Source organism: Python bivittatus, unplaced genomic scaffold (assembly GCF_059951505.1).
Source record: "Python bivittatus isolate LINGU-HERP-01145 unplaced genomic scaffold, Pbiv_v1 ctg000080_np1212, whole genome shotgun sequence".
Lineage (NCBI taxonomy): Eukaryota > Metazoa > Chordata > Lepidosauria > Squamata > Pythonidae > Python > Python bivittatus.
Window position 1 is genome coordinate 86,363,035 of NW_028277035.1, and position 20,396 is coordinate 86,383,430.

At 41.7% G+C, this 20,396-nt stretch overlaps 1 protein-coding gene across 5 annotated transcripts in view; it reads right to left on the reverse strand.

The window, feature by feature from the left end:
- Window positions 1-20,159, reverse strand: part of MTMR14 (myotubularin related protein 14) — a 78,274-nt gene extending 58,115 nt beyond the window's left edge. For 2 of the 5 annotated variants that reach the window (XM_088134507.1, XM_088134508.1), the window contains exons 1-5: window positions 19,867-20,153; window positions 18,513-18,661; window positions 3,583-3,691; window positions 2,392-2,467; window positions 630-690 (exon numbers count right to left, since the gene is read on the reverse strand). In XM_088134507.1, coding sequence (XP_087990633.1) covers window positions 630-690; window positions 2,392-2,467; window positions 3,583-3,691; window positions 18,513-18,661; window positions 19,867-20,133 — 662 coding nt within the window. In that variant the 5' untranslated portion in view covers window positions 20,134-20,153. Of the gene's footprint in view, window positions 1-629; window positions 691-2,391; window positions 2,468-3,582; window positions 3,692-18,512; window positions 18,662-19,866 lie in introns of all 5 variants that reach the window. The other 3 variants (XR_015795023.1, XM_088134506.1, XM_088134509.1) reach the window with 3 other exon arrangements.
- Between the last annotated feature and the right edge of the window lie 237 nt (window positions 20,160-20,396).

Consider the following 20,396-nt stretch of genomic DNA (forward strand, 5'->3'; position numbering starts at 1 on the left):
AAGGCCTACAGAGAAGGTTTTTAAGCGCTTAATCTATGTTTATGATCTGAAATTATAATACTTTATTAAGTGTGAACCATATTTTATCTTGCCATTTTTTTGCTGAAATTTCAGTGCGATTCCCAATTTATCATTATCATTTTTTCAAAAAAATCTGCTGTAAGCTACTTTGAATATCTTCAACAACATCTTCTGAAGTTAAAAGAAAATAAAATTCACAGCAATGTTGTAAGACTTTCATCCTATATGAGTCTTGGCTCTTCTTATCTCTCCTGAGAGGCACTTAATGCAAGACTTCTCTCCTGGGGCTCAATAAAATAGTTATGACTATACACATCACTTTACATCCCAGGATAATGGCTATTGTTTCAACCATCAACTTCTGAAGTTTCAAGGATGTTTTAATCTTTTTGCACTGGCACAACAGAGATTTAAGAAGCACAACCTTTTTTTCGCCTGCAATTCCAGGTTAATAAAATAAGTGCTTTTTAAATTTCTACCTGCCATGGTAACAGAGAAGGATTTTTTGATGTTTTTGGGTTGGAGAAAGAGAGAGAGAGAAAGAGAGTGCGCTCAGGAAAGAAGTCAGAATCTTACATACAACCCATCAACACAGGAAACAAACAGACCTGAAAGCAGAGTCCTCTTCCGACAAGTCTTCTGTATCTGCCCAGGCATCATCTGAACCACCTACAAATCGAAGGGGGGGAGAAGGGGGGAAGCAAGTTTGTTTGTTTATTGAATTTATATGCCACATCATTTGTTGTGATAGCAACTGTGGTTTGGGACTGGGAAAGAGAGAATGGTCCAAAGCTCTTTTCATGACCAAGTACTTCTCCCAGGTAGTTTCAGATTTCCCATCAGTTCAGCAAACTAAACAATCCAAACGGACTTGCTCCTGTGAATGAGTCAAGGGAGATCATCAGGACCATCCCATAGATGCTGCTTCCTGGGCCATCCCATGAGCCAATGAAATCAACTTGGCTGGGTTTTGTTCTTGAACCTGAGTCTGCACCAGCTGGAGAGGGTTCTGTTCCAGATTCCCAATCTATTCTCCTGATGGGGAACTGGAGCAAGGACAGGAACATGCTCTGATATTCCATACAGGCTTCACAGCAGTTGTGCAAACGACAGTTCACTCTCACAGACTTCCCATAAGGTTAGTGTAGATATAGGCAAACAGTCTTACAGAAGAGGAAGTGGGAGAAACTCTCTGGTTGGACTGCTCTGCTGGCTTGTAGGGTGATGGGACATCCTACCATTCCCATTTTTTATGAAGCCATTTCCAAATGCTTTCTTTTCAAAAGAGGATAAACAAATTAGGCCAGTTTAAGAGCATGTCAGGTCAAGGAAGAGCTTGGGGCCCATAGCCTTTTCCCCCTTCTCCTGTCTTATGGTGGAGATGCCCATGAAGGAACCAAGGATTACAGTCTAGCCATTCTTTAGATGCCACACAGGACATTTTATTTCAATTATTGATGAGGCACAATAAATCCAATTGATCAAGAAAGAATGCCTGTTCCCAACAATAACGTCAAGTCATGGATATATATTTTCTACCTCTCCAGTTCAAAAGTCACAGCACTTAGTAACATTCTGAGAATTGCAGTCATTTAAAAGAAGCATTAAGAACTTCATGGGCAATCAGAAAACAAAATAATGTCAGTTTGTGAAAATATGTTTTCATGCATCACAGGGTTCACCCACCCTCCCCTGTATCTAAAAGGGTAAATTATTTAATGTTCATGTTTCCATAATTCTGAAGCCAAAATCTAATTGCAAAATATGATTATGATGTTTTAGGCAGGTCCCTTTAGTTGGGGGGTGATGTTGAAATATGTTGTTCCCTCCTACATTTGTCATGCTTTTATATAATATTGTATGTTCATTTTATATATAATCCTGTTGTTTTTATAATTTTGCAATGCCTCCCAGAGTTGTTTGGGAGTTCGGTGGCACAGAAATTTGACAAATAAATACATTTTAAGACTAATTAATGACTCTTGGTGGTTTCCGATGCAAAAGATTAACAAGTTTCCCCCGGTGGCTTGATCTGGCCCTAAGAGTCTCTCTGTGCAGCACAGGAGCTTGGTTTCCATCTTGAAATAAACTGTATAACATTGCACTCACTAACCTATGATTTGTTTTAACTTGATGTGTGCACAACACTAAACATTAAACCACATTTTACAAACCACAAGGCCTGGATTCATATATAACAGTAACCCAAACCAAGCTACCCATATTATGGCTCAGCAGGATGTACAAGCTTAGCTTCCTCCTCCAAGCTTAAATGTGCAATCCCCACTGATTTCCAAAAATGCACCCTCTCTCTTCAAATACCATTATCAACAGTAAAACTACACCTTCTACGAACTTCCTTTCTCTTACCTGAGAAAATGTAGTTGTATCCTGTGCGCCCATAAAGCTCTCCCCATCCTGCCAGTGTGGCTGATCGGCATATATGCTGGGGAGACATACAATGGCCAATAACAGCACAGAGAAATAGCATTGGATTCTATTCTCCTTCAGGTTTATTTTACTATCCCAAATCAAAATGGTTTTGCTCTTGGGCCTTCCAGCTAGAGAGCTGCACAGCTTACAAGACAGGTTTCATTACCAGTGCTGAGTCTCTGCAATTCCTTCTCATTGTCCTACGCAATCACTATTTGCAGCACCCTTTTAAAGCTTATCAACTCATTATCATGTTCTTTCTTGTTTCAAAATTTTAACGAAGACGATTAGAGAAGATTTAATTTAAGATAGCAGGAACATTGGGGAAAAGTAATACTAAAGTTCTTAATTTTCAAAGAAGCTACACTAAAACTCAGTGTTATCAAACAAGTATCTTGGACTTTAGAAGGATTTTAACCAACTCAAGAGCAATGATAAATAAGATCTCATGGCATGAAAAGCTAATGGGAAAAGGAGTTCTCAAGTTGAGTGGAAGTTTCTAAAGAAGGAGATACTGCAAGCACAGAAGCAAGGAACAAAATGGAAGACAACAGAAAAAGCCAAAAAGCTTAGTTAAAATCTGAGAACAGAAAAGGAGATACATGAGAAATGGAAAAAGGGCCAGGTCACAAAGGGAGAGTACAGAAAGGAAACCCAGAACTGCAGGAGGGCGCCAGAGAGGTGAAAGCTCAGAATGAGCTGAGGTTAACGAAGGAAAATATAAATAAATAAAAAGGGCTTCTCGACATACTTCCAAAGAAAAGAAAAAGAAGAGAACCAGCTGGTCAGTAAAGGCAGCAAATGTTAACAGGTAACAAAAAAAGCTGAACTATCCAACTTCAGTCTTCTCAAAAAACAAAACGCCCAACCCAAAAAACCTCCATGTGTTCCACCACGAAACTGTGACAAGCTGAAGGCTGCAAGTTAGAGAACAGCTCACCTCCTCTACTGCCTCTCTGAGGGCAGCTTCAGATAGTGAGAAGAAGCAGAAGACTCACACACTTTGTACAGAAAGTTCTTGCCATCTTTCAGGCCTCCTAGTATTTAGTCCAGCAAAGGCTACCATGATCCATCTCTACAAAGACAGAAGCGATCTATGAAAGGTGCACAGGATATGCACAGCTTTACCTTTCCCTTGTAGAGGATAACGGGGCAGACAAACCGTCCTCTACATCTGGCCATTTTACTGCGGTGGATAAGGTCTTGCAGCTTGCCAATTTGGATGGTGCTTTCAAATCTGTGGGAAGCAAAGCAGTTCATTATTTGTATGGGCACCCATTTGATTTGGGAGGAAAGCGTCACCTAGAGGCATGCAAATTCCTACCTGGGCATTTGGCCAACGTACCATCAGCCTTCAACAGCTTGTCAGCTTTGGTTTGTCCCTTTTGACGAGCACATGCTTTGTCAAATGACCTTCTGTTTTTGCAAACTTTGTGGCCACAAGGGAGGCACCTCATATGTCAATGGTTTTTGACTGAGAAGCTCAACCTGCAATGCAGGTTACATTACAAAAATGTAGCATATTCTGGTCTCAAAAGGGGAAGATGACGCTTCAAAGTTTGGTTTCATACAGGCTATTTTTACATTTTTTTCCAGCTTAAATCCATTCAGCATTAGCTTCTTTTTTAAAAAAAAAAAATTAAAATGTGCCTGTACTTTTGTGTATATTCTTCTTAAAACATGCCCTTTTACACACACTTTCCTCTCACATGCCTATTTTTAAAACTGCAAACAGCATTATAAAAATCAGAGAAAAGTAGATTAGGGGGTACAAATATGTTGCTTTTACAGTATACTTCTCTGGGTCTTGTGAGAGGGCAGCATAAAAATGGAAAACTACATAAATAGTAATTCTGTTCAGGAGGTCAGTAGAGGGGGCTGAATGTTCTGGGGCTATTCTGAGAGCTTCATAGCTGTGCAGGACAGGTCGCCAGGGGTCCCAAATCCACCACTTTTTACTATACGATGCTGGCTTTTAAAATCACATTTTTTTCCTACACAAAGGATTTGGCCTCCCAAAGGCTGACTTTGAAGAAAAAGTTTGTATCTTCACTAAGGAAGCATAAGGTAGGAATGAATTATCTGGTGTCCGTTCCCTTTCCACGTCTCAGAAACAAAAATGAAGACATGTTTCCAATGCCAAGACAAAAGAATATGGACAGTGGTTCTTGTGAAAGAGGTTCTACTGCCTTGACCTCTGAAACGTCAGATATGGTTTCAGAACTATTCCTGAAAAGAAATTTGTGTAATAATGGTATTATTCCATAGAAGACATTCTGCCCATGCAGTGAGGGAGACACAACTCAGCTTTTTCCAGCTGTTGACTGGGAAACCAGCAGCTGTTCTTCCCTTGTACAGTAAAATAAAAAACACAACACCACATCTGAGTTTGTCTGATGCTACCACAGGGTGGTATATATAGGTGTGCGCATTTGCTAACTGATCAGCTTTTAAATGATTACCCTTTGCACACTTAAGAGGGTGCATGTCTAGCTAGGAAAACTAGAAATCCTCTTCAAAATTATCAATAATTCTTCAAATTGCAAAGTTTGACACAGAACTGAAATCAGAGGAAACCTACACTGTATGGTCAATCTCACTTACAAATAGCTCCAAAACAGCCAAAACATTAGGATAAACAGGGACATTATTTATTCAGGATAATCTGGATAACACAGAGGGAATCCTAGACATCTGACAATCCCTCAATGAAATCGGATTTAGGATTCTGCAATAAAAAAAAGCCCCAAATAGCCTATATGCTAATCTGACTCTGGACTAAATCCAACACGATCTGCTCAGAAAAGAAAATTTCCCTTTTCCTCTGTCTCCTTTTGCAGCCTCCAGATCTGCTCCCGAAGTGTGTTCAATTCTCCCAAGCAAATATCCGGATGGGGGAATTTGATCCACCAGCAGTGTCTTCACCATCATCAGAACAGCATCTTTGAATTCAATCCTCTGTATTAAAATTGGCTTGCACAACTGGCTGGAATGAGAGTTTCCTTCCACTGACCATACAGAAACAGAAATTTGTGCAACTGTTATAAAAGACCAAAGAACTGACTGATTGGCCAGAGGTTATAATAAAAATGTATTCATTCATGCTTACTCAAGGGGAATACATTTATTTTATTCAATTCATTGAACTGATTTATATGGCCACCCATTTTTTGGATGCGACTCTGGGTAGCCAACAATGTATTAAAAACACATTCAGCCCTTTTTCTGTGCAGATAAGATATTGGACTAGGAGAGAGGTTCAAATCCACCCTCAGCCATGGAAGCTCACTGGGTGATTATTTATTTATTTATCATTTATATGCTACCTGTTGTTATGATTTGGGTCAGTAGTTTTCTCTCAGTCCAGCTTACCTCACAGGCTTGTTGTTATAGGGGAAAAAGTAGGAGAAAGAAGTGCTATGCACCCTGCCCCGAGGCTGCAGAGGAAAACTGGGATGTAAATCTAAAATCAATCAATCAATCAATCAATCAATCAATCAATCAATCAATCAATCAGGACAATAGGCTGCAAAGTGAAGTAGAGTAAGCAAGCCCATATTTTAAATAATGATTTGAACATGTTAGTATCATGTTGTTGTTGTTCAGTCGTTAAGTCGTGTCCGACTCTTCGTGACCCCATGAACCCTATCATGCCAGGCCTTCCTGTCCTTCACTGCCTCCCTGAGTTTGCTCAGTTTCATGCTCATTGCTTCAGTGATGCTATCTAACCATCTCATCCTCTGCCGTCCTCTTCTCCTTTTGCCTTCCATCTTTCCCAGCATCAGGGTCTTTTCCAAAGAGTCCTCTCTTCGCATTAGGTGACCAAAGTATCTGAGCTTGAGCTTCATTATCAAGCCTTCCAATGAGCAATCAGGGTTGATTTCCTTTAAGATTGACTGGTTTGACCTCCTAGCAGTCCAGGGGACTCTTAAGAGTCTTCTCCAGCACCACAGTTCAAAGGCATCAATTCTTCGGCGCTCAGCCTTCTTTATGGTCCAGCTCTCACAGCCATACATTACTACTGGAAAAACCATAGCTTTGACTATGCGGATCTTTGTCGGCAAGGTGACGTCTCTGCTTTTTAATATGCTATCTAGGTTTGCCATAGCTTTCCTCCCAAGGAGCAAGCGTCTTTTAATTTCATGGCTGCAGTCTCCGTCTGCGGTGATCTTGGAGCCCAAATAAATGAAGTCTGTTACTGCTTCCATTTCTACTCCTTCTATTTGCCAGGAATTGATGGGTCCAGATGCCATGATCTTAGTTTTTTTAATGTTGAGTTTCAAGCCAGCTTTCGCACTCTCCTCTTTCACCCTCATCAAGAGGCTCTTTAGTTCTTCTTCACTTTCTGCCATTAGGGTGGTATCATCTGCATATCTGAGGTTATTGATGATTCTCCCTGCAATCTTAATTCTGGCTTGTGATTCTTCCAGCCTGGCATTTCTCATGATGTACTCTGCATATAGGTTAAATAAACAGGGTGACAGTATACAGCCTTGTCATACTCCTTTCCCTATTTTGAACCAATCGGTTGTTCCGTGACCGGTTCTAACTGTTGCTTCTTGGCCCGCATACAGATTTCTCAGGAGACAGGTAAGATGGTCTGGTACCCCCATCTCTTTAAGAATTTGCCACAGTTTGTTGTGATCCACACAATCGAAGGCTTTTGCATAGTCAATGAAGCAGAAGTAGATGTTTTTCTGGAACTCTCGTGCTTTCTCCATGATCCAGCGAATGTTGGCAATTTGATCTCTAGTTCCTCTGCCTCTTCAAAACCCAGCTTGTACATCCGGTAGTTCTCGGTTCACGTACTGCTGAAGCCTAGCTTGTAGGATTTTGAGCATAACCTTGCTAGCATGTGAAATGAGTGCAATTGTGCGATAGTTTGAGCATTCTTTGGCATTGCCCTTCTTTGGAATTGGAACGTAAACTGACCTTTTCCAATCCCGTGGCCACTGTTGCATTTTCCAAACTTGCTGGCATATTGAGTGCAGCACTTTAACAGCATCATCTTTTAGTATTTTAAATAACTCAGCTGGAATACTGTCATCTCCACTAGCTTTGTTGTTAGCAATGCTTCCTAAGGCCCACTTGACTTCACTTTCTAGGATGTCTGGCTCAAGGTCAGTGACCACACCAGCATGGATATCAGGGACATTAAGATCTTTCTTGTATAGTTCTTCTGTGTATTCTTGCCACCTCTTCTTAATCTCTTCTGCTTCTGTTAGGTCCCTGCCTTTTTTGTCCTTTATCATGCCCATCTTTGCACTAAACGTTCCTTTCATATCTCCAATTTTCTTGAAGAGATCTCTAGTCTTCCCCATTCTATTGTTTTCCTCGATTTCTTTGCATTGTTCATTTAAGAAGGCCTTCTTATCTCTCCTTGTTATTCTCTGGAAATCTGCATTCAGTTGCTTATATCTTTCCCTTTCACCCTTGCTTTTCACATTCCTTCTTTCCACAGCTATTTGTAATGCCTCATCAGACAGCCATTTTGCTTTCTTGCATTTCTTTTTCTTTGGGATGGTTTTAGTTGCTGCCTCCTGTACAATGTTATGGACCTCCGTCCATAGTTCTTCAGGCACTCTGTCTACCAAATCTAATCCTCTAAATCTATTCATCACCTTCACTATGTACTCACAAGGAATATGATCTAAGTCATACCTGAGTGGTCTAGTGGTTTTCCCTACATTCAATTTAAGCCTAAATTTTGCAGTAAGAAGCTCATGATCTGAGCCACAGTCAGTTCCTGGTCTTGTTTTTGCTGTCTGTATAGAGCTTCTCCATCTTTGGCTGCAAAGTATGTAATCAATCTGGTTTCGGTATTGACCATCTGGTGATGTCCATGTGTAGAGTCGTCTCTTGTGTTGTTGGAAAAGAGTGTTTGCTATGACTAGCTTGTTCTCTTGACAGAACTCTATTAGCCTTTGCCCTGCTTCATTTTGTGCTCCAAGGCCAAACTTGCCTGTTATTCCAATTACTCCTTGACTTCCTACTTTAGCATTCCAATCCCCTATGATGAAAAGGACATCTTTTTTTGGTGCTAGTTCTAGAAGGTGTTGTAGGTCTTCATAGAACCGGTCAACTTCAGCTTCTTCGGCATCAGTGGTTGGGCATAGACTTGGATTACTGTGATGTTGAATGGTTTGCCTTGGATCCGAACTGAGATCATTCTGTCGTTTTTAAGGTTGTACCCCATTACTGCCTTTCCCACTCTCTTATTGACTATGAGGGCTACTCCATTTCTTCTAAGGGTTTATTGGCCACAGTAGTAGATATAATGGTCACCTGAATTAAATTCACCCATTCCCGTCCATTTCAATTCGCCGATTCCCAAGATGTCGATGTTCAATCTTGTCATCTCATGTTTGACCACATCCAGCTTGCCTTGGTTCATAGATCTTACATTCCAGGTACCTAAACAATATTGTTCTTTACAGCATCGGACCTTCTTTTCACTTCCAGATACATCCACAGCTGAACGTCCTTTCGGCTTTGGCCCAGCCGCTTCGCTCTTTCTGGTGCTACTTGGAATTGCCCTCCGCTCGTCCCCAGTAGCACATTGGACACCTTCCGACCTGAGGGGCTCATCTTTCGGTGCCATATCTTTTAGCCTTTTAACATTGTCCATGGGGTTTTCTTGGCAAGGATACCGGAGTGGGTTGCCATTTCCTTCTCCAGTGGACCACATTTTGTCAGAACTCTCTGTCATGACCTGTCCATCTTGGGTGGCCCTGCACGGTATAGCTCATGGCTTCACTGAGTTATGCAAGCCCCTTCGCCACGACAAGGCAGTGATCCATGAAGGGGGTTAGTATCATGCTTTATTTCAAAACTATAAAAGGACAGGAAGGATTAAAGGAGAAAAAAGCTGTACTGTTCCAGGAAAACTTGGGTTAATGAAAGCAAAAAAGGTCTTCATGACATCACAAAAGCTAAGAGACACAGTAGCACAGAAGGGAGTGGCTGGATGGAAAGACATTATCAGAATTCTGGCCCAGGAGGAGGACCAGAAAGAGACGAGGCCAACAGCAACACATCCCTAACTGGGGCCAATTACCACCTGCTCACTTCAAACTTATTCAAGTAGCCGGATCAGAAGACTTCGCCTGAATCTGCTCACTTCCTTCAGATCGCCATTCAAGGCACTGAGCCTGGAAATGCAGCAATTCCCCTTTCAGCGAGATGCTGAACCAACGGATGTGGATGAAAAGGGGTAAACGTTCACCTTTGTGCCAAACACGTTCAGAAGAGCTGGCCTGTTTCCCATTGCATTTCTGTAGTGTCAAATACTGTACATTGGCCAATACAGGGCACTGCCCACCATCTTCCAAAAAGGTTTGAAAAGAATCCTCTAACGTGTATACTTTCTTCAAGACTGTCTCTAGCTCCAGTGGTTCATGTTAAGTCCTGGTCAACTGGCCATCTATTTCTGCTCTCTTTTCTTTCATTCTGTCTAATTCTCTTACTCCGTGGTTTGTTACCCAAATCACTGGGGGCAAATAATCTGCTTTGAGATACTGCCTGGAAAAATAAGACTAGCTCTATTCTATGCTGTTGACATCATCAAATTAAAAAAATTAAAAATTATATCATAATGTAAAAACATAAAGGTGCCCTTGAGTCAAGCTTGGCTCCTGTTGATTGCATCCATGCAGTCTTCCTGGCAGTTGTATTGAAATAGTTAGTCATTATCTTCTTCCTCTCCCACAAAATACATTTATAAAAGTTGAGTATATAATGGCAGAGGAAGAAAGACCTGTCTAAACAAAAATAAACCTTTGCACTGCTAATCCTGGCAGAGGAAAGTATTTTGTTCCTTTAAGAACAAAGAGAGCCTCTCTTCTTTAACTGCTCTTAGCTCCTGGCAGAGGTGGTTTGGCCTCTGAGGTTGTTTAAAAAATTACAGTACATTCTCATTTCCTAACCTCAGCAACTTGTGTGGACCAACCAAGTTGTGTGGACTTCAACTCCCAGTATCCCCCAGCCAGGCTGGGGAATTCTGGGAATTGAAGTCCACACACTTTAGAGTTGCTGAAATTGGGAAACACTGTTCTAGACCCTGGAGGCATGCCAGCAATGCATGCTAGTGCCAAGCCATTAGGGTTATAAAAAATTGCAACTAGCACTTAAATTGCACTTGGAAATGTGCCAGCCATTCCTGGAGGGCCAATAAACTGGCTTCAGATAATTATTTGGACAGCTCCTCTTTCACTTCTCCTGGGAGTAGGTACACTTTGGCTACAAAACAAAGAATGAGCAGCATTGCGGAACTGAGAAAAGTTGTTGGTGTTTGTTTCACATATCATGCTATAGCTATTTCTACATGATTTAAAACAACTTTCAAAAAAGTGCATACTCTTTTGTGAAATGTTGGACTGGCTCTAAGAAAAGGGACTGCCTACTATGGATTTTTTCCCCCTTTCATTGATCAACATGGCTATCTTTTTTTTTTTAATTTTTATTTTAAAACTATATACCATCTTAGGTCCCTTGACAGAAAGGCAGCATACGCATGTATAAATCAACCCCTATTAGGTAACGCTTGAGCCTGAAATAAATGTACAGATGTAGGATTCAGTGCAGTGTTGTCCAAACCTGGCCACTTCAAGATGAGTGGACTTCAACTCCCAGAATTCCCCAGCCAGCATGACAACACTGATTCAGTGCTTTCCTGCAAACTCAGCATAAACATTTGAAAAAAATACTAGTGGTGGAGTGTTTCACACAACAAAACTGCAATTTCTCACCTTGTTGTGGTAAAAAAAAGGCAGGCAAGCCACCTGCGTGGCCTAGGAATGGCACGAATACCAATTCTTTCGAACTCACAGTTTCTAGAGATGCAAAGGAGTCCATCATTTTTCAACCTAGAGTCAGAGCTTCATGAGCAGTTGTGCCCAAAGTACAGTGACTTCCTGGGCCTCCAACATTCAGTTGTAAGGGACAACTATGAAAAAGGGCATATTTTGCACTGCAAATTGTTAGGAAAGAAGTGAAAAATAAAACCACTTTTATGCAGTAACAACACTGTGAGTTTTGTGCATTTTTCTAGCCACCGTACCTCAAATATTATATTAAAGCACTTCCTTCTGAGAAACATCACAACATTTAGAGCTTAGTTGTTGTTTTTTTCCAAGGTAAGGGAGAATATGATAGAGGTGTCAAAGACAGGGAGAAAGTTTTCTCTCTTTTCTCAAAACAGTAGATGCTGGAGTCATCCAATGAGACATAGTAGAGACTTAGGACAGAGAGAAAGGAGTATTTCTGAGCATGGTGCATCATCCTACTCTGGAATTCACCGCCACAAGACATAGTAATTGCCTTGGATGGTTTTCAAAGAGGATTAGTCTTCTGCATGAATTTAATCTCTCAAGGCCTTCAATTATGAGAGCTCTCTAGTATTGGAGGCAATACACCTCTTGATACTGGCTGCTTGGGAACATGAAAAGAAGTGAGTTCTGACTTGCTTCTAAGTTTCTGGTTGGCCACAGTGAGAAGAAAATGCTAAACTACATTGAACTTTGAGGTGATCCAGCACTACTCTTCTTAGGTTTTTATGATTTAGTGCCAACTCCATTAAGCTTCCTAGTGACTTTCAAAGCCTCTATAAGCCATGACATTGCTATGACAACCCAAGCCTTTGGTAATGAAAAATGCATAAAGTATAGCATTCTGAGTTCTAAAAAGCATAAGCAGGGAGCAAATGTTGCCAGCTAAGGTAGAATAGCCCATAGAATATTCTATGACTCTGTACAGTTCATATATCCATCCAACTAACAATAAAGTTGCGTGAGAAGTCACAGCATGTGGACACATAACTGCTCCACTGCCAGCGTCTGCCAAGGGATGGGGGGAAGGGGGGCAATTTAAAAACACAGAAAAAATGACTAAGGTTGCTTTCTCAACATATACCCCGTGTTCAATTAATATATCAAGATACTCAGAGAGCAAGAAGGAAACTATGCTTCACTGAACACATGCAGATAGATAAAAGTCCTACCTCAGCTGTGGTGAAGGAAGAGTTACCAGAATTCTGAAGACACTAAAAATCAAGGCAGAGAGCAACCTCTCCCGACTTGGGGAACCCTAGATGTCCTGGATTACAACTTCTATCATTGCCAGCAGCATGGCCATTACTTATGCATGATGAATGGTGGACGTTGTGCTCCAGGCTTGGCAAACTGCAATATCCTGATGTCTTGTACACTGTATGTCAGAGTTATTCCATGATCTCTTCTGTCCTGTTCAGGCATTTATCAGTCAGATGTCATCCTAGCCACAAAGAATTGGGACAATCCAGTTCTCTTATTCAGATGCGCACAAGTGGAAGTGAATGGAGCACAGAGGGTGGCAATACAATTTCTTATGCTAGGAAAAAAGGGTGACAAGATTTGGTTGCAACATTAAGAACTAGGGCTATTCTAAATATTTTTTAGCTGGAAGGAAGCAGCTTCTAAACTTCAAACTACTTTCTCCCCTTCCTTGCCAGCAAGGCCAGCTTCAGTCTCCTCTTCAAACCTACTTTGCAAGCTATTACGTGCAGAACGCCATGTTGGTGGGCCTACCTCCTAGCCACCCCCCTACATGCCCACATACAAAGAAACACAAAAACCAAACTGTTCCAGAGAGCCAGTGAGGTGCATCCAGCAGATAGGAATCACAGAGATCTAGAATAAATGCTCAATGGGGGATTTTGGGATAGCCTTCGGCTATTAACATGTGGGAAGTGCCTCTGGTCCTGCTCCCATCTCCTCATTTGATGAGGATAGCCAGCAGTGAGACGTAAGCGTTCTCAGCTGAATGCAGTTAAAAGCTCACAAGATTCCTGATCAAGGAGAATATTGATTCAAGCTTCCCCCCTATACAGGGAGGCTGCTGCTGGAGCATGTGCTCTCATCTCCCCTCTATGAATAGTGCGCAATGCATAAAGGAGTGTTATATCTCAGCCTAACTTATCTCGGAGAGCTGTTGTAGGGAGTAGAAGCAATATATACCTTTTTGAAAAAAGGCCCAGTAAAAATTAACAGAGGGTTAGAACTGGCCTCCCTTTCCTTAAAATTACACTGCAATGAGGGAATACAATTATGAGAACGCATTGAATTTGCGGGATGATGGTACTAGTTAAAAATTCTTTGCGAGGTGAGGATATCTGAACCGAGGGAAGGGGGACAGAGACAAAGACAGGAGATGCACTACCTACCCCTTCCTGGAACTTCATGCCCCCATCCCTGTCTGAGAATCACTGATCTACACAGAAAGTCAGGATTCACTCTTTTCAGGTTCTTCAAAACAAAACAAAAAGCGAGAAACAGCACTGACTTTTTAGTTCCTACATAAGTGGGCCTGGGTTCACCATACATTATGTATTATCTGCCCGACCTTCAGTGGTTTTCTCTGAGATTGTTCACGGTTCCTCAGTTAGGTATGGTATGTATTTTAGCAGAGACCACTGATGTTATGAACTTGTCTATGACTGATTCTTTCAAAGTGATAATCTATTTCTAGTTCTTTTTATGCAACCCGAGTGACTTTTAAGTTTAAGGAAGGTATAGCTGTTGTTCCCAAGGGGCGAAGACATGAGAGACCACGTTATCAGGGCTTCAGTATGGAAATTCCTTTTTATGCTAATTTAGGGCACTCCGGAACATGAAATCCTTTGCCCACTCTTGCCTTTAGCCAGAAATATCTGCGGGGTGTATGTGCGTGTGTGCATGTGTGTGTGTGTGTGAGGGGTCTCAAGCAAGACAGAATTATGAAAGCAACATTGCACTGTTGCAAAACAAGCCTGCCCCTTTGTATATGCGTCATTAAGTTGAAAACATGCCTGAAAAGGGAGGAGCTTGTAGTTCAATGCTGATATTGTCATTTTGGCAAAAGCAGGAAGCTTCTGTGGCCCCCATGCTCTTATCCCCAAAGCAGTGCCTACACCAAACCCAAAAAAATTGCTTCTGAAAACCTGCCTTCACTTCAGGGAAACTTCCAGAGACATTGCAAGAGAGCAAAATGCATTTAGGGGGCAGTCATAAAGTAGCATCGTCCTCTCCTAATCCTCATGCTGATTATGAAGATGGTGCATGGGTAGAAGTACATTACAGTTCTACATCGTCCCTAATGGTGGTCAATTCTGCTTTTGTTCTTTCCCAACCACACAAGGAACATCTTGCAAGATGAAAATGTGTTCATTCTTCTAAGCACAATTGGCAGAAAAGTTGTGAAGCTTTTTATAAGAAACTTATTCATTTATTGAAACACCTTCCTGTTTATTCTAAAACTCAAAATGGCTTACAATAAATAATAAAAATCTTCCCAGGTTGAGCAATACCCTCAGATTTATGTCAGCACTTTCTTTGGCACAAAAGGGTATTGTGCCCTGGGAATTCATGGCAGGAAAGAAGATTGATCTTAGTAGGCGCAAACTAGAATCAAAGCAGCAAGAACTGGGAGCTGTGAGATCCAGTGATCTCCCAACGTCATTAACCTACCCTCATTTAAATGTTCTCAAATTTTAATGATTGGAAAGCAGAGTAGGTTGCCAATTAAAAAAAAAAAAACTTGAAGTCAGGAAGGACAAAGGTCATGCTATAAAGAAAACAAACAAACAAACACAAAATGCAGGAATGGGTCCAGCCAAGCAAAATTATCTTAGGTAACAGTTTTGAGGTTACACTGATTTGTGTAATTGGAAACGTGTCTAAAACTCAGATGTGAGATCTCAAAAACCAGTGTTTAAAGTGTCCATTAGTAAGGAAGGTATAACCTTGCTGTGTCCTTTTGGAGGAGCTCAATTGGCTACTTAAACCCCAGGCTGCATGCTGCCCCCAATCTCATGCGTGCAGCTTTTTTCAACCACAATTGCTGAAAACTGGCAGTACACAAGCTCCCCCGACCCGAGCCCCATCCATTTGCATCATCACAGAACAGACAATTATCTTGACAATTCCAGCAGGGGCCTCAATTCTTCTGTAGCCAGGACTAGGGATCACTTTTGTAGTACCTTGGTACCCAATATTTCTTGTTTGGATCTTTCATCTTCTAAACATTGGAGCGGGGGGGGGGAGGTTGGGAGCCTGATGGCTTAAGTGGAATTAGAGTGTCTGTGCATGGGATAGAGGGTTATCTAGATCTTCTTCCATCTCCTTCATGACCCCAGTTAATTCACATCAAAGAGCCAGTGAGAAGGAACAGTTGGAGATGGTTACTGTTGGAACATGTCTGCCTTCTGCTCACTCCACTAGCTCTTCTCTATGCCTAACCATTCTGCTCTGGCAAACAGGATTCAGTGGTTGATCTGGGAAGCTAAACAGGGTCGAACCTGTTAAATACTTGGGTGGAAGACAGCCTAGATATCCTAGACTGAGAAGTTAAAGAAGGCAATGACAAACCACCTGTAACTGGATGAAGCCACCGGTTGAATCTGACTCAAGGGCATCTTTCCATTATTATGTGCAGGCCAAGCCGCTATGGGTATGTTCTCATGACACACCAAGTTTTGGCTTATGCTAATTATGGGTAAAAGAGGTAGGAATATTTTAAAAAGTGCTGGCAGCAATCTACCCATCTCCCTCCTCTGAAACTGAAGCCCTGGCTACTCTTGAGTGACCAGCTTGCTGGCCAGCCTCTTTTTTTAAGGAAATAAACAAACAAGGCTAAGCCATTGTACATGGCAGTGGGGGAAGGCATCTTAAGTATCTGCAGGTGGGGGAGATGTAGTCAAATCAGAAGCAACAGAGTTGCTGGAGAATCAATTCTGGTTTGTGGCTAGTCTTACACTCAGCTCAGTGTCCAGATGCTAGGAATTAATAACTGCTTGACCACCCAGTGGGTTTGGGCATACACGGAGTCATGAATGAAGCAAGCTACCATAATAGAAGCCATGGCGCTAGATTGCTTTGAAGCAGAGGCTTATTTATTTATGTATTTATTTATTTATCTTTCATATTTATATAGCCTCCCATCTCACACAAGGTGACTCTGGGCGGCATACAACAATTAATGCAAATTAATTTAGATGTGCAAATGTGCCTTTGTTCAAGAAAGCCCAATACATTATCCTTCTCCTTCAGAATTAGGTGTTAGGACTGAGGTGAGGCAGTAAAGTATGTAATCTGAAAGAAAGAGACATGAGGAAAAGTGAAATGAAGAGAAGTGAAACAGAAATAAATACATCTCTTGGGTTGTAAATTTGTGTTTTAATGATGCATCATTCCTCTGTAAGCATAAAATAGCAATAAAGATTGATTTTACTGTATTATTAATCCTGTGCTAGTCTCCATTTCTTCTTACTGCTACCAAAAAAGTGCAGAAAAGAGATCCAATATCTGGAGAAGCCAATTCTTCAGCCTAAGGATCACCAACTGCTGAAACTTCTGCTTTATAAAGTACATCTAAGTCGCTACTTCTCTGGGCTCTGAGTTTAACTCTGAGAAATTAAATTAAGACACACAAAAATGGCATCAAAAGCCACTCAGGAACAGAAAGCATTCACATAGGACAAGGGAAATACCCTGCCACTGATGGGTATATTAAAAGGAACTACAGTTAAGCACTGCTTCATATGAGGGAAATCTGCAGATACTTTATTCACAGAAGATAAAAAAAGAGAAGAGAAATCTGCAGCTCCAAACAGCCCCTTTCAAGCTATAGAGAAGAATGACACCGCAGAATGAAGTGTTACTGGATATGTTTAGTATGAGGCACTATATACTGAACTAGAACGCAGGAAAGAAAAGTATTTGAGGGTATAAACAAAATCTATCTCAGTGATGTTGCCCTCATCTTGATATTTAACCAAAAAAGGAAGAATATTAGCAGCTTCCCCAATGGTGATATTTCATCAATGTACAAGTTCAGGCTGTATATGGTATTTTGTGAGATCACAGTACTTAAGTACAGTTCAAAACAGAAATATAAAGAAGCTTACAGAGATAGTCCTCATGACGCTTCAAATATGAGCATTCCTGTATAGAAATTAGTTACACAAAGGAAATTAGATATGCATAAAGCTGATGAGTTTCAAAGTATAGCAAAGTTATCAGAAAGGAGGACTGGGTGGAGAAGAATCAGGCCTACTCTTTCTAGCACTCACTCTCTGGACATAAATCACACAACAGATTTTCTACATAGCTGTCCCTATCATATGAAATGTCATGCACTCTGTGACTCATGACCTATGCATGGAAGAGTCTGAATTAGAGTTGTAAATAGCAACCTGCTTGGTCACCTATGGCGATAAAACAGAAGTCCTGTACTTTCCAATTTCAGTGCCACTGCTGTTGAGTTTAATGGGATTAATGTCAGAATAAAATCATACACAACATGAATGTAAGCAGCCATGCAAAAAAATATTAAACAAAAATGCACTCCTCTTTTTCAGTGCGTAAAAGTATGTATGAACAATGCCAGTAAGATTTTTGAAGTCTATTTGTAAGGGTTGTCCAATTCTTTCTGAGATGGTCCAGCATTTACACATGTTCACTGGTATTTCTGACAACATACAATACAAACCACTTTTATTTCACATGATGCTATATACGAGATTTGTAGTTTCCAACAGGAAAAAAGCATTACTGTGTAGGATGTTAGGTATCTGCAGAGTAACTCTTCAAGGGCCACAATATTAACTCAATTTTGCTGCTTAATAAAAATTAGCCCTACCAAGATCAGGACTGGTTCTAGTACACCCAGTACTTGTTTCTATCCTCATCATTCCCCAACCTCATCACTGCTGTCTGAAGCAAGTTTCTTTACTCTGCTATCCAATATTGAACTTTTTAGTTACCAAATCAAAGTGTTTCTAATCACAGGAAGAAGTACAGTTGCTGTACAGAAAGTTTCCTCAGAAATCTGTGAAGGTGAGTTAAGGGAAGCACCCTCATAATAAGAAGCATATTAAGAGCACAAAATAATCGTGACTACAGTCACTCAATATAACACACTATTCAGATTTATGTGAACATATTTATTTCTACTTGGTGATTGGCAAGTATCACTTTTTCCACAAAAATATTTATTTAACTTAAACATTAAATACACACGGTCTTCTCAGGGCAATCACAACTTACGTATGCCTTTCTCGGTCACTGCTCTCATATTCCAAAATGACAATCAGACGTGGGTAATGACTGCAGATTTCACCATTCACATTGTGGATCAAGTTGTAGCAATAATCCCTACTGAACAATTCAAGGCAGCATTTTTCAATGTGCTCTACCTATATGGGTAAGAAATAGTTATTACAAATGTAATGTTGTATACTTCTCATAAAAGTACCAATACATTTAAATACAATGCCCTTATTGTATTAGAACATTAATAACAAAAAAAGAATTAAACATTGATATTTAATATCAATTAAAATACAAAATATTCAAGCAAGAGATATTCTAAGCAATTAGCATTTATCCCATGGATTTGCAAGATAGTAGCTATATTTATTCATGGAGTAGCATATATTTGAAATGCTTATCATTCAGAAGACTAACCTCTACTGGAAACTTTGGCCAGGAAACCTTTTAAGTAGAAAGAGTCATCATGCAAAAAACTAGAATAGTTATCCTACAAGAAAGCAGAATATTTTTCCTACAAGTAAGAGTTAGAGTTTATTGACATGATGAAGCTGTCAATCTGCACAGAATTAGGATGTCTGCACTAAATAGTTCCCAGCAAATTAGGAAGCAATGCCCATTACTTTATACAGCATGAAATTTCCCAGCTGCTTTTTGGTTCTCTAATTTTTTGAGGAAGCGTCAAACATGAAACACAGATAAAGTTCAGGGAAGCACTCTGTTAAAAACAAGAGCACCAGAACAAGAGAGAAGCTTTGTATTAGGAACAGATACAGTAGTCCCTGGGTTAAGAATGCCCGGTTTACCGACGACCCATAGTTAAGAATGGAGCCTACTGTAGCAAAATTCGAATTAATTACACGTTACTTATACTCCGGTTTACATACAAATTCGACTTAAGGCCAGACCTTGGGAACAGAACTTGTTCTTAAACTGGGGACTACCTGTAAGTGATAAACAATGGCAACAAATAGGGCGCCACTTCTTTAACAGATATGCAGCACGCAGACCACAAGGATCGGCTTCATACTCCGCAAAGCGTACTTGCAAACCACTGCAACGGTTGATACATCTCTTAGTCCCTAAGGCTGTTTTACTGCTGCAGGTTTGCGGCTGCGGAGAAGCAGCACCGCCTCCTCCCTAGGACAGACGGAAATCCAGTGCGAGAGGCTCCCCAGGAGGGTCTGCATGCAGGCGCGGTGGAGGAGACCTGCGGGTGGTGCCGGGAGCCTCCTCCGTCTCCGCCTTAAGCTGCCAGCGCATCGCCCTGATGGAGGGATGGGGCCACGGAGCGGTCCCAGGAGAGCCTCAGCCCTACTACCCCCGTTCCAGGCCTCCTCCCCGGGCTCACCTTGTTACTACTGCCGCTCCCCGCGCTGCCGCTGCCCCCAGCCGCGCCCCCGCTTTCCCGGGCCCGGTACTGCGCCCTCGAGAACTCCAGCAGCAGCTCGCCCAAGGCGCGCTCCCCGGAGCCAGCGGCCTGCAGACAGGCGGAGCCGCCCCGGGCACTTGCCATCCGCACCCCCGCACTCACGGGCCCAAGCCCCGGACTCGTCGCCCCAGCGCCTTCGCCATCCCCAATCGCCTTCCGCTTCCGGAAGCGCGACGATGACGCCATTGGAACGCGACGGAATCTCCCCGCGAGCTCGCCTGGAGGGAACTCGAAAGCACCCTTCCCGCCCCCCGCCACTCTCGTTTGCCGAGGGAGCACTGAGGGAAGGGCGGGGCGGGGCCTCTGGTGGGCGGGGCTGGGAGGTTGGAATCCTCCAGAAATGGGAGGCGGGACTGGGATTGTGTCGTAATAGAACCTAAGGAGACTCGGGTAGGTTTAACCAAATCCATCCGAGGGCTAAGTTTGTGTGCGATTATACACAAACCACA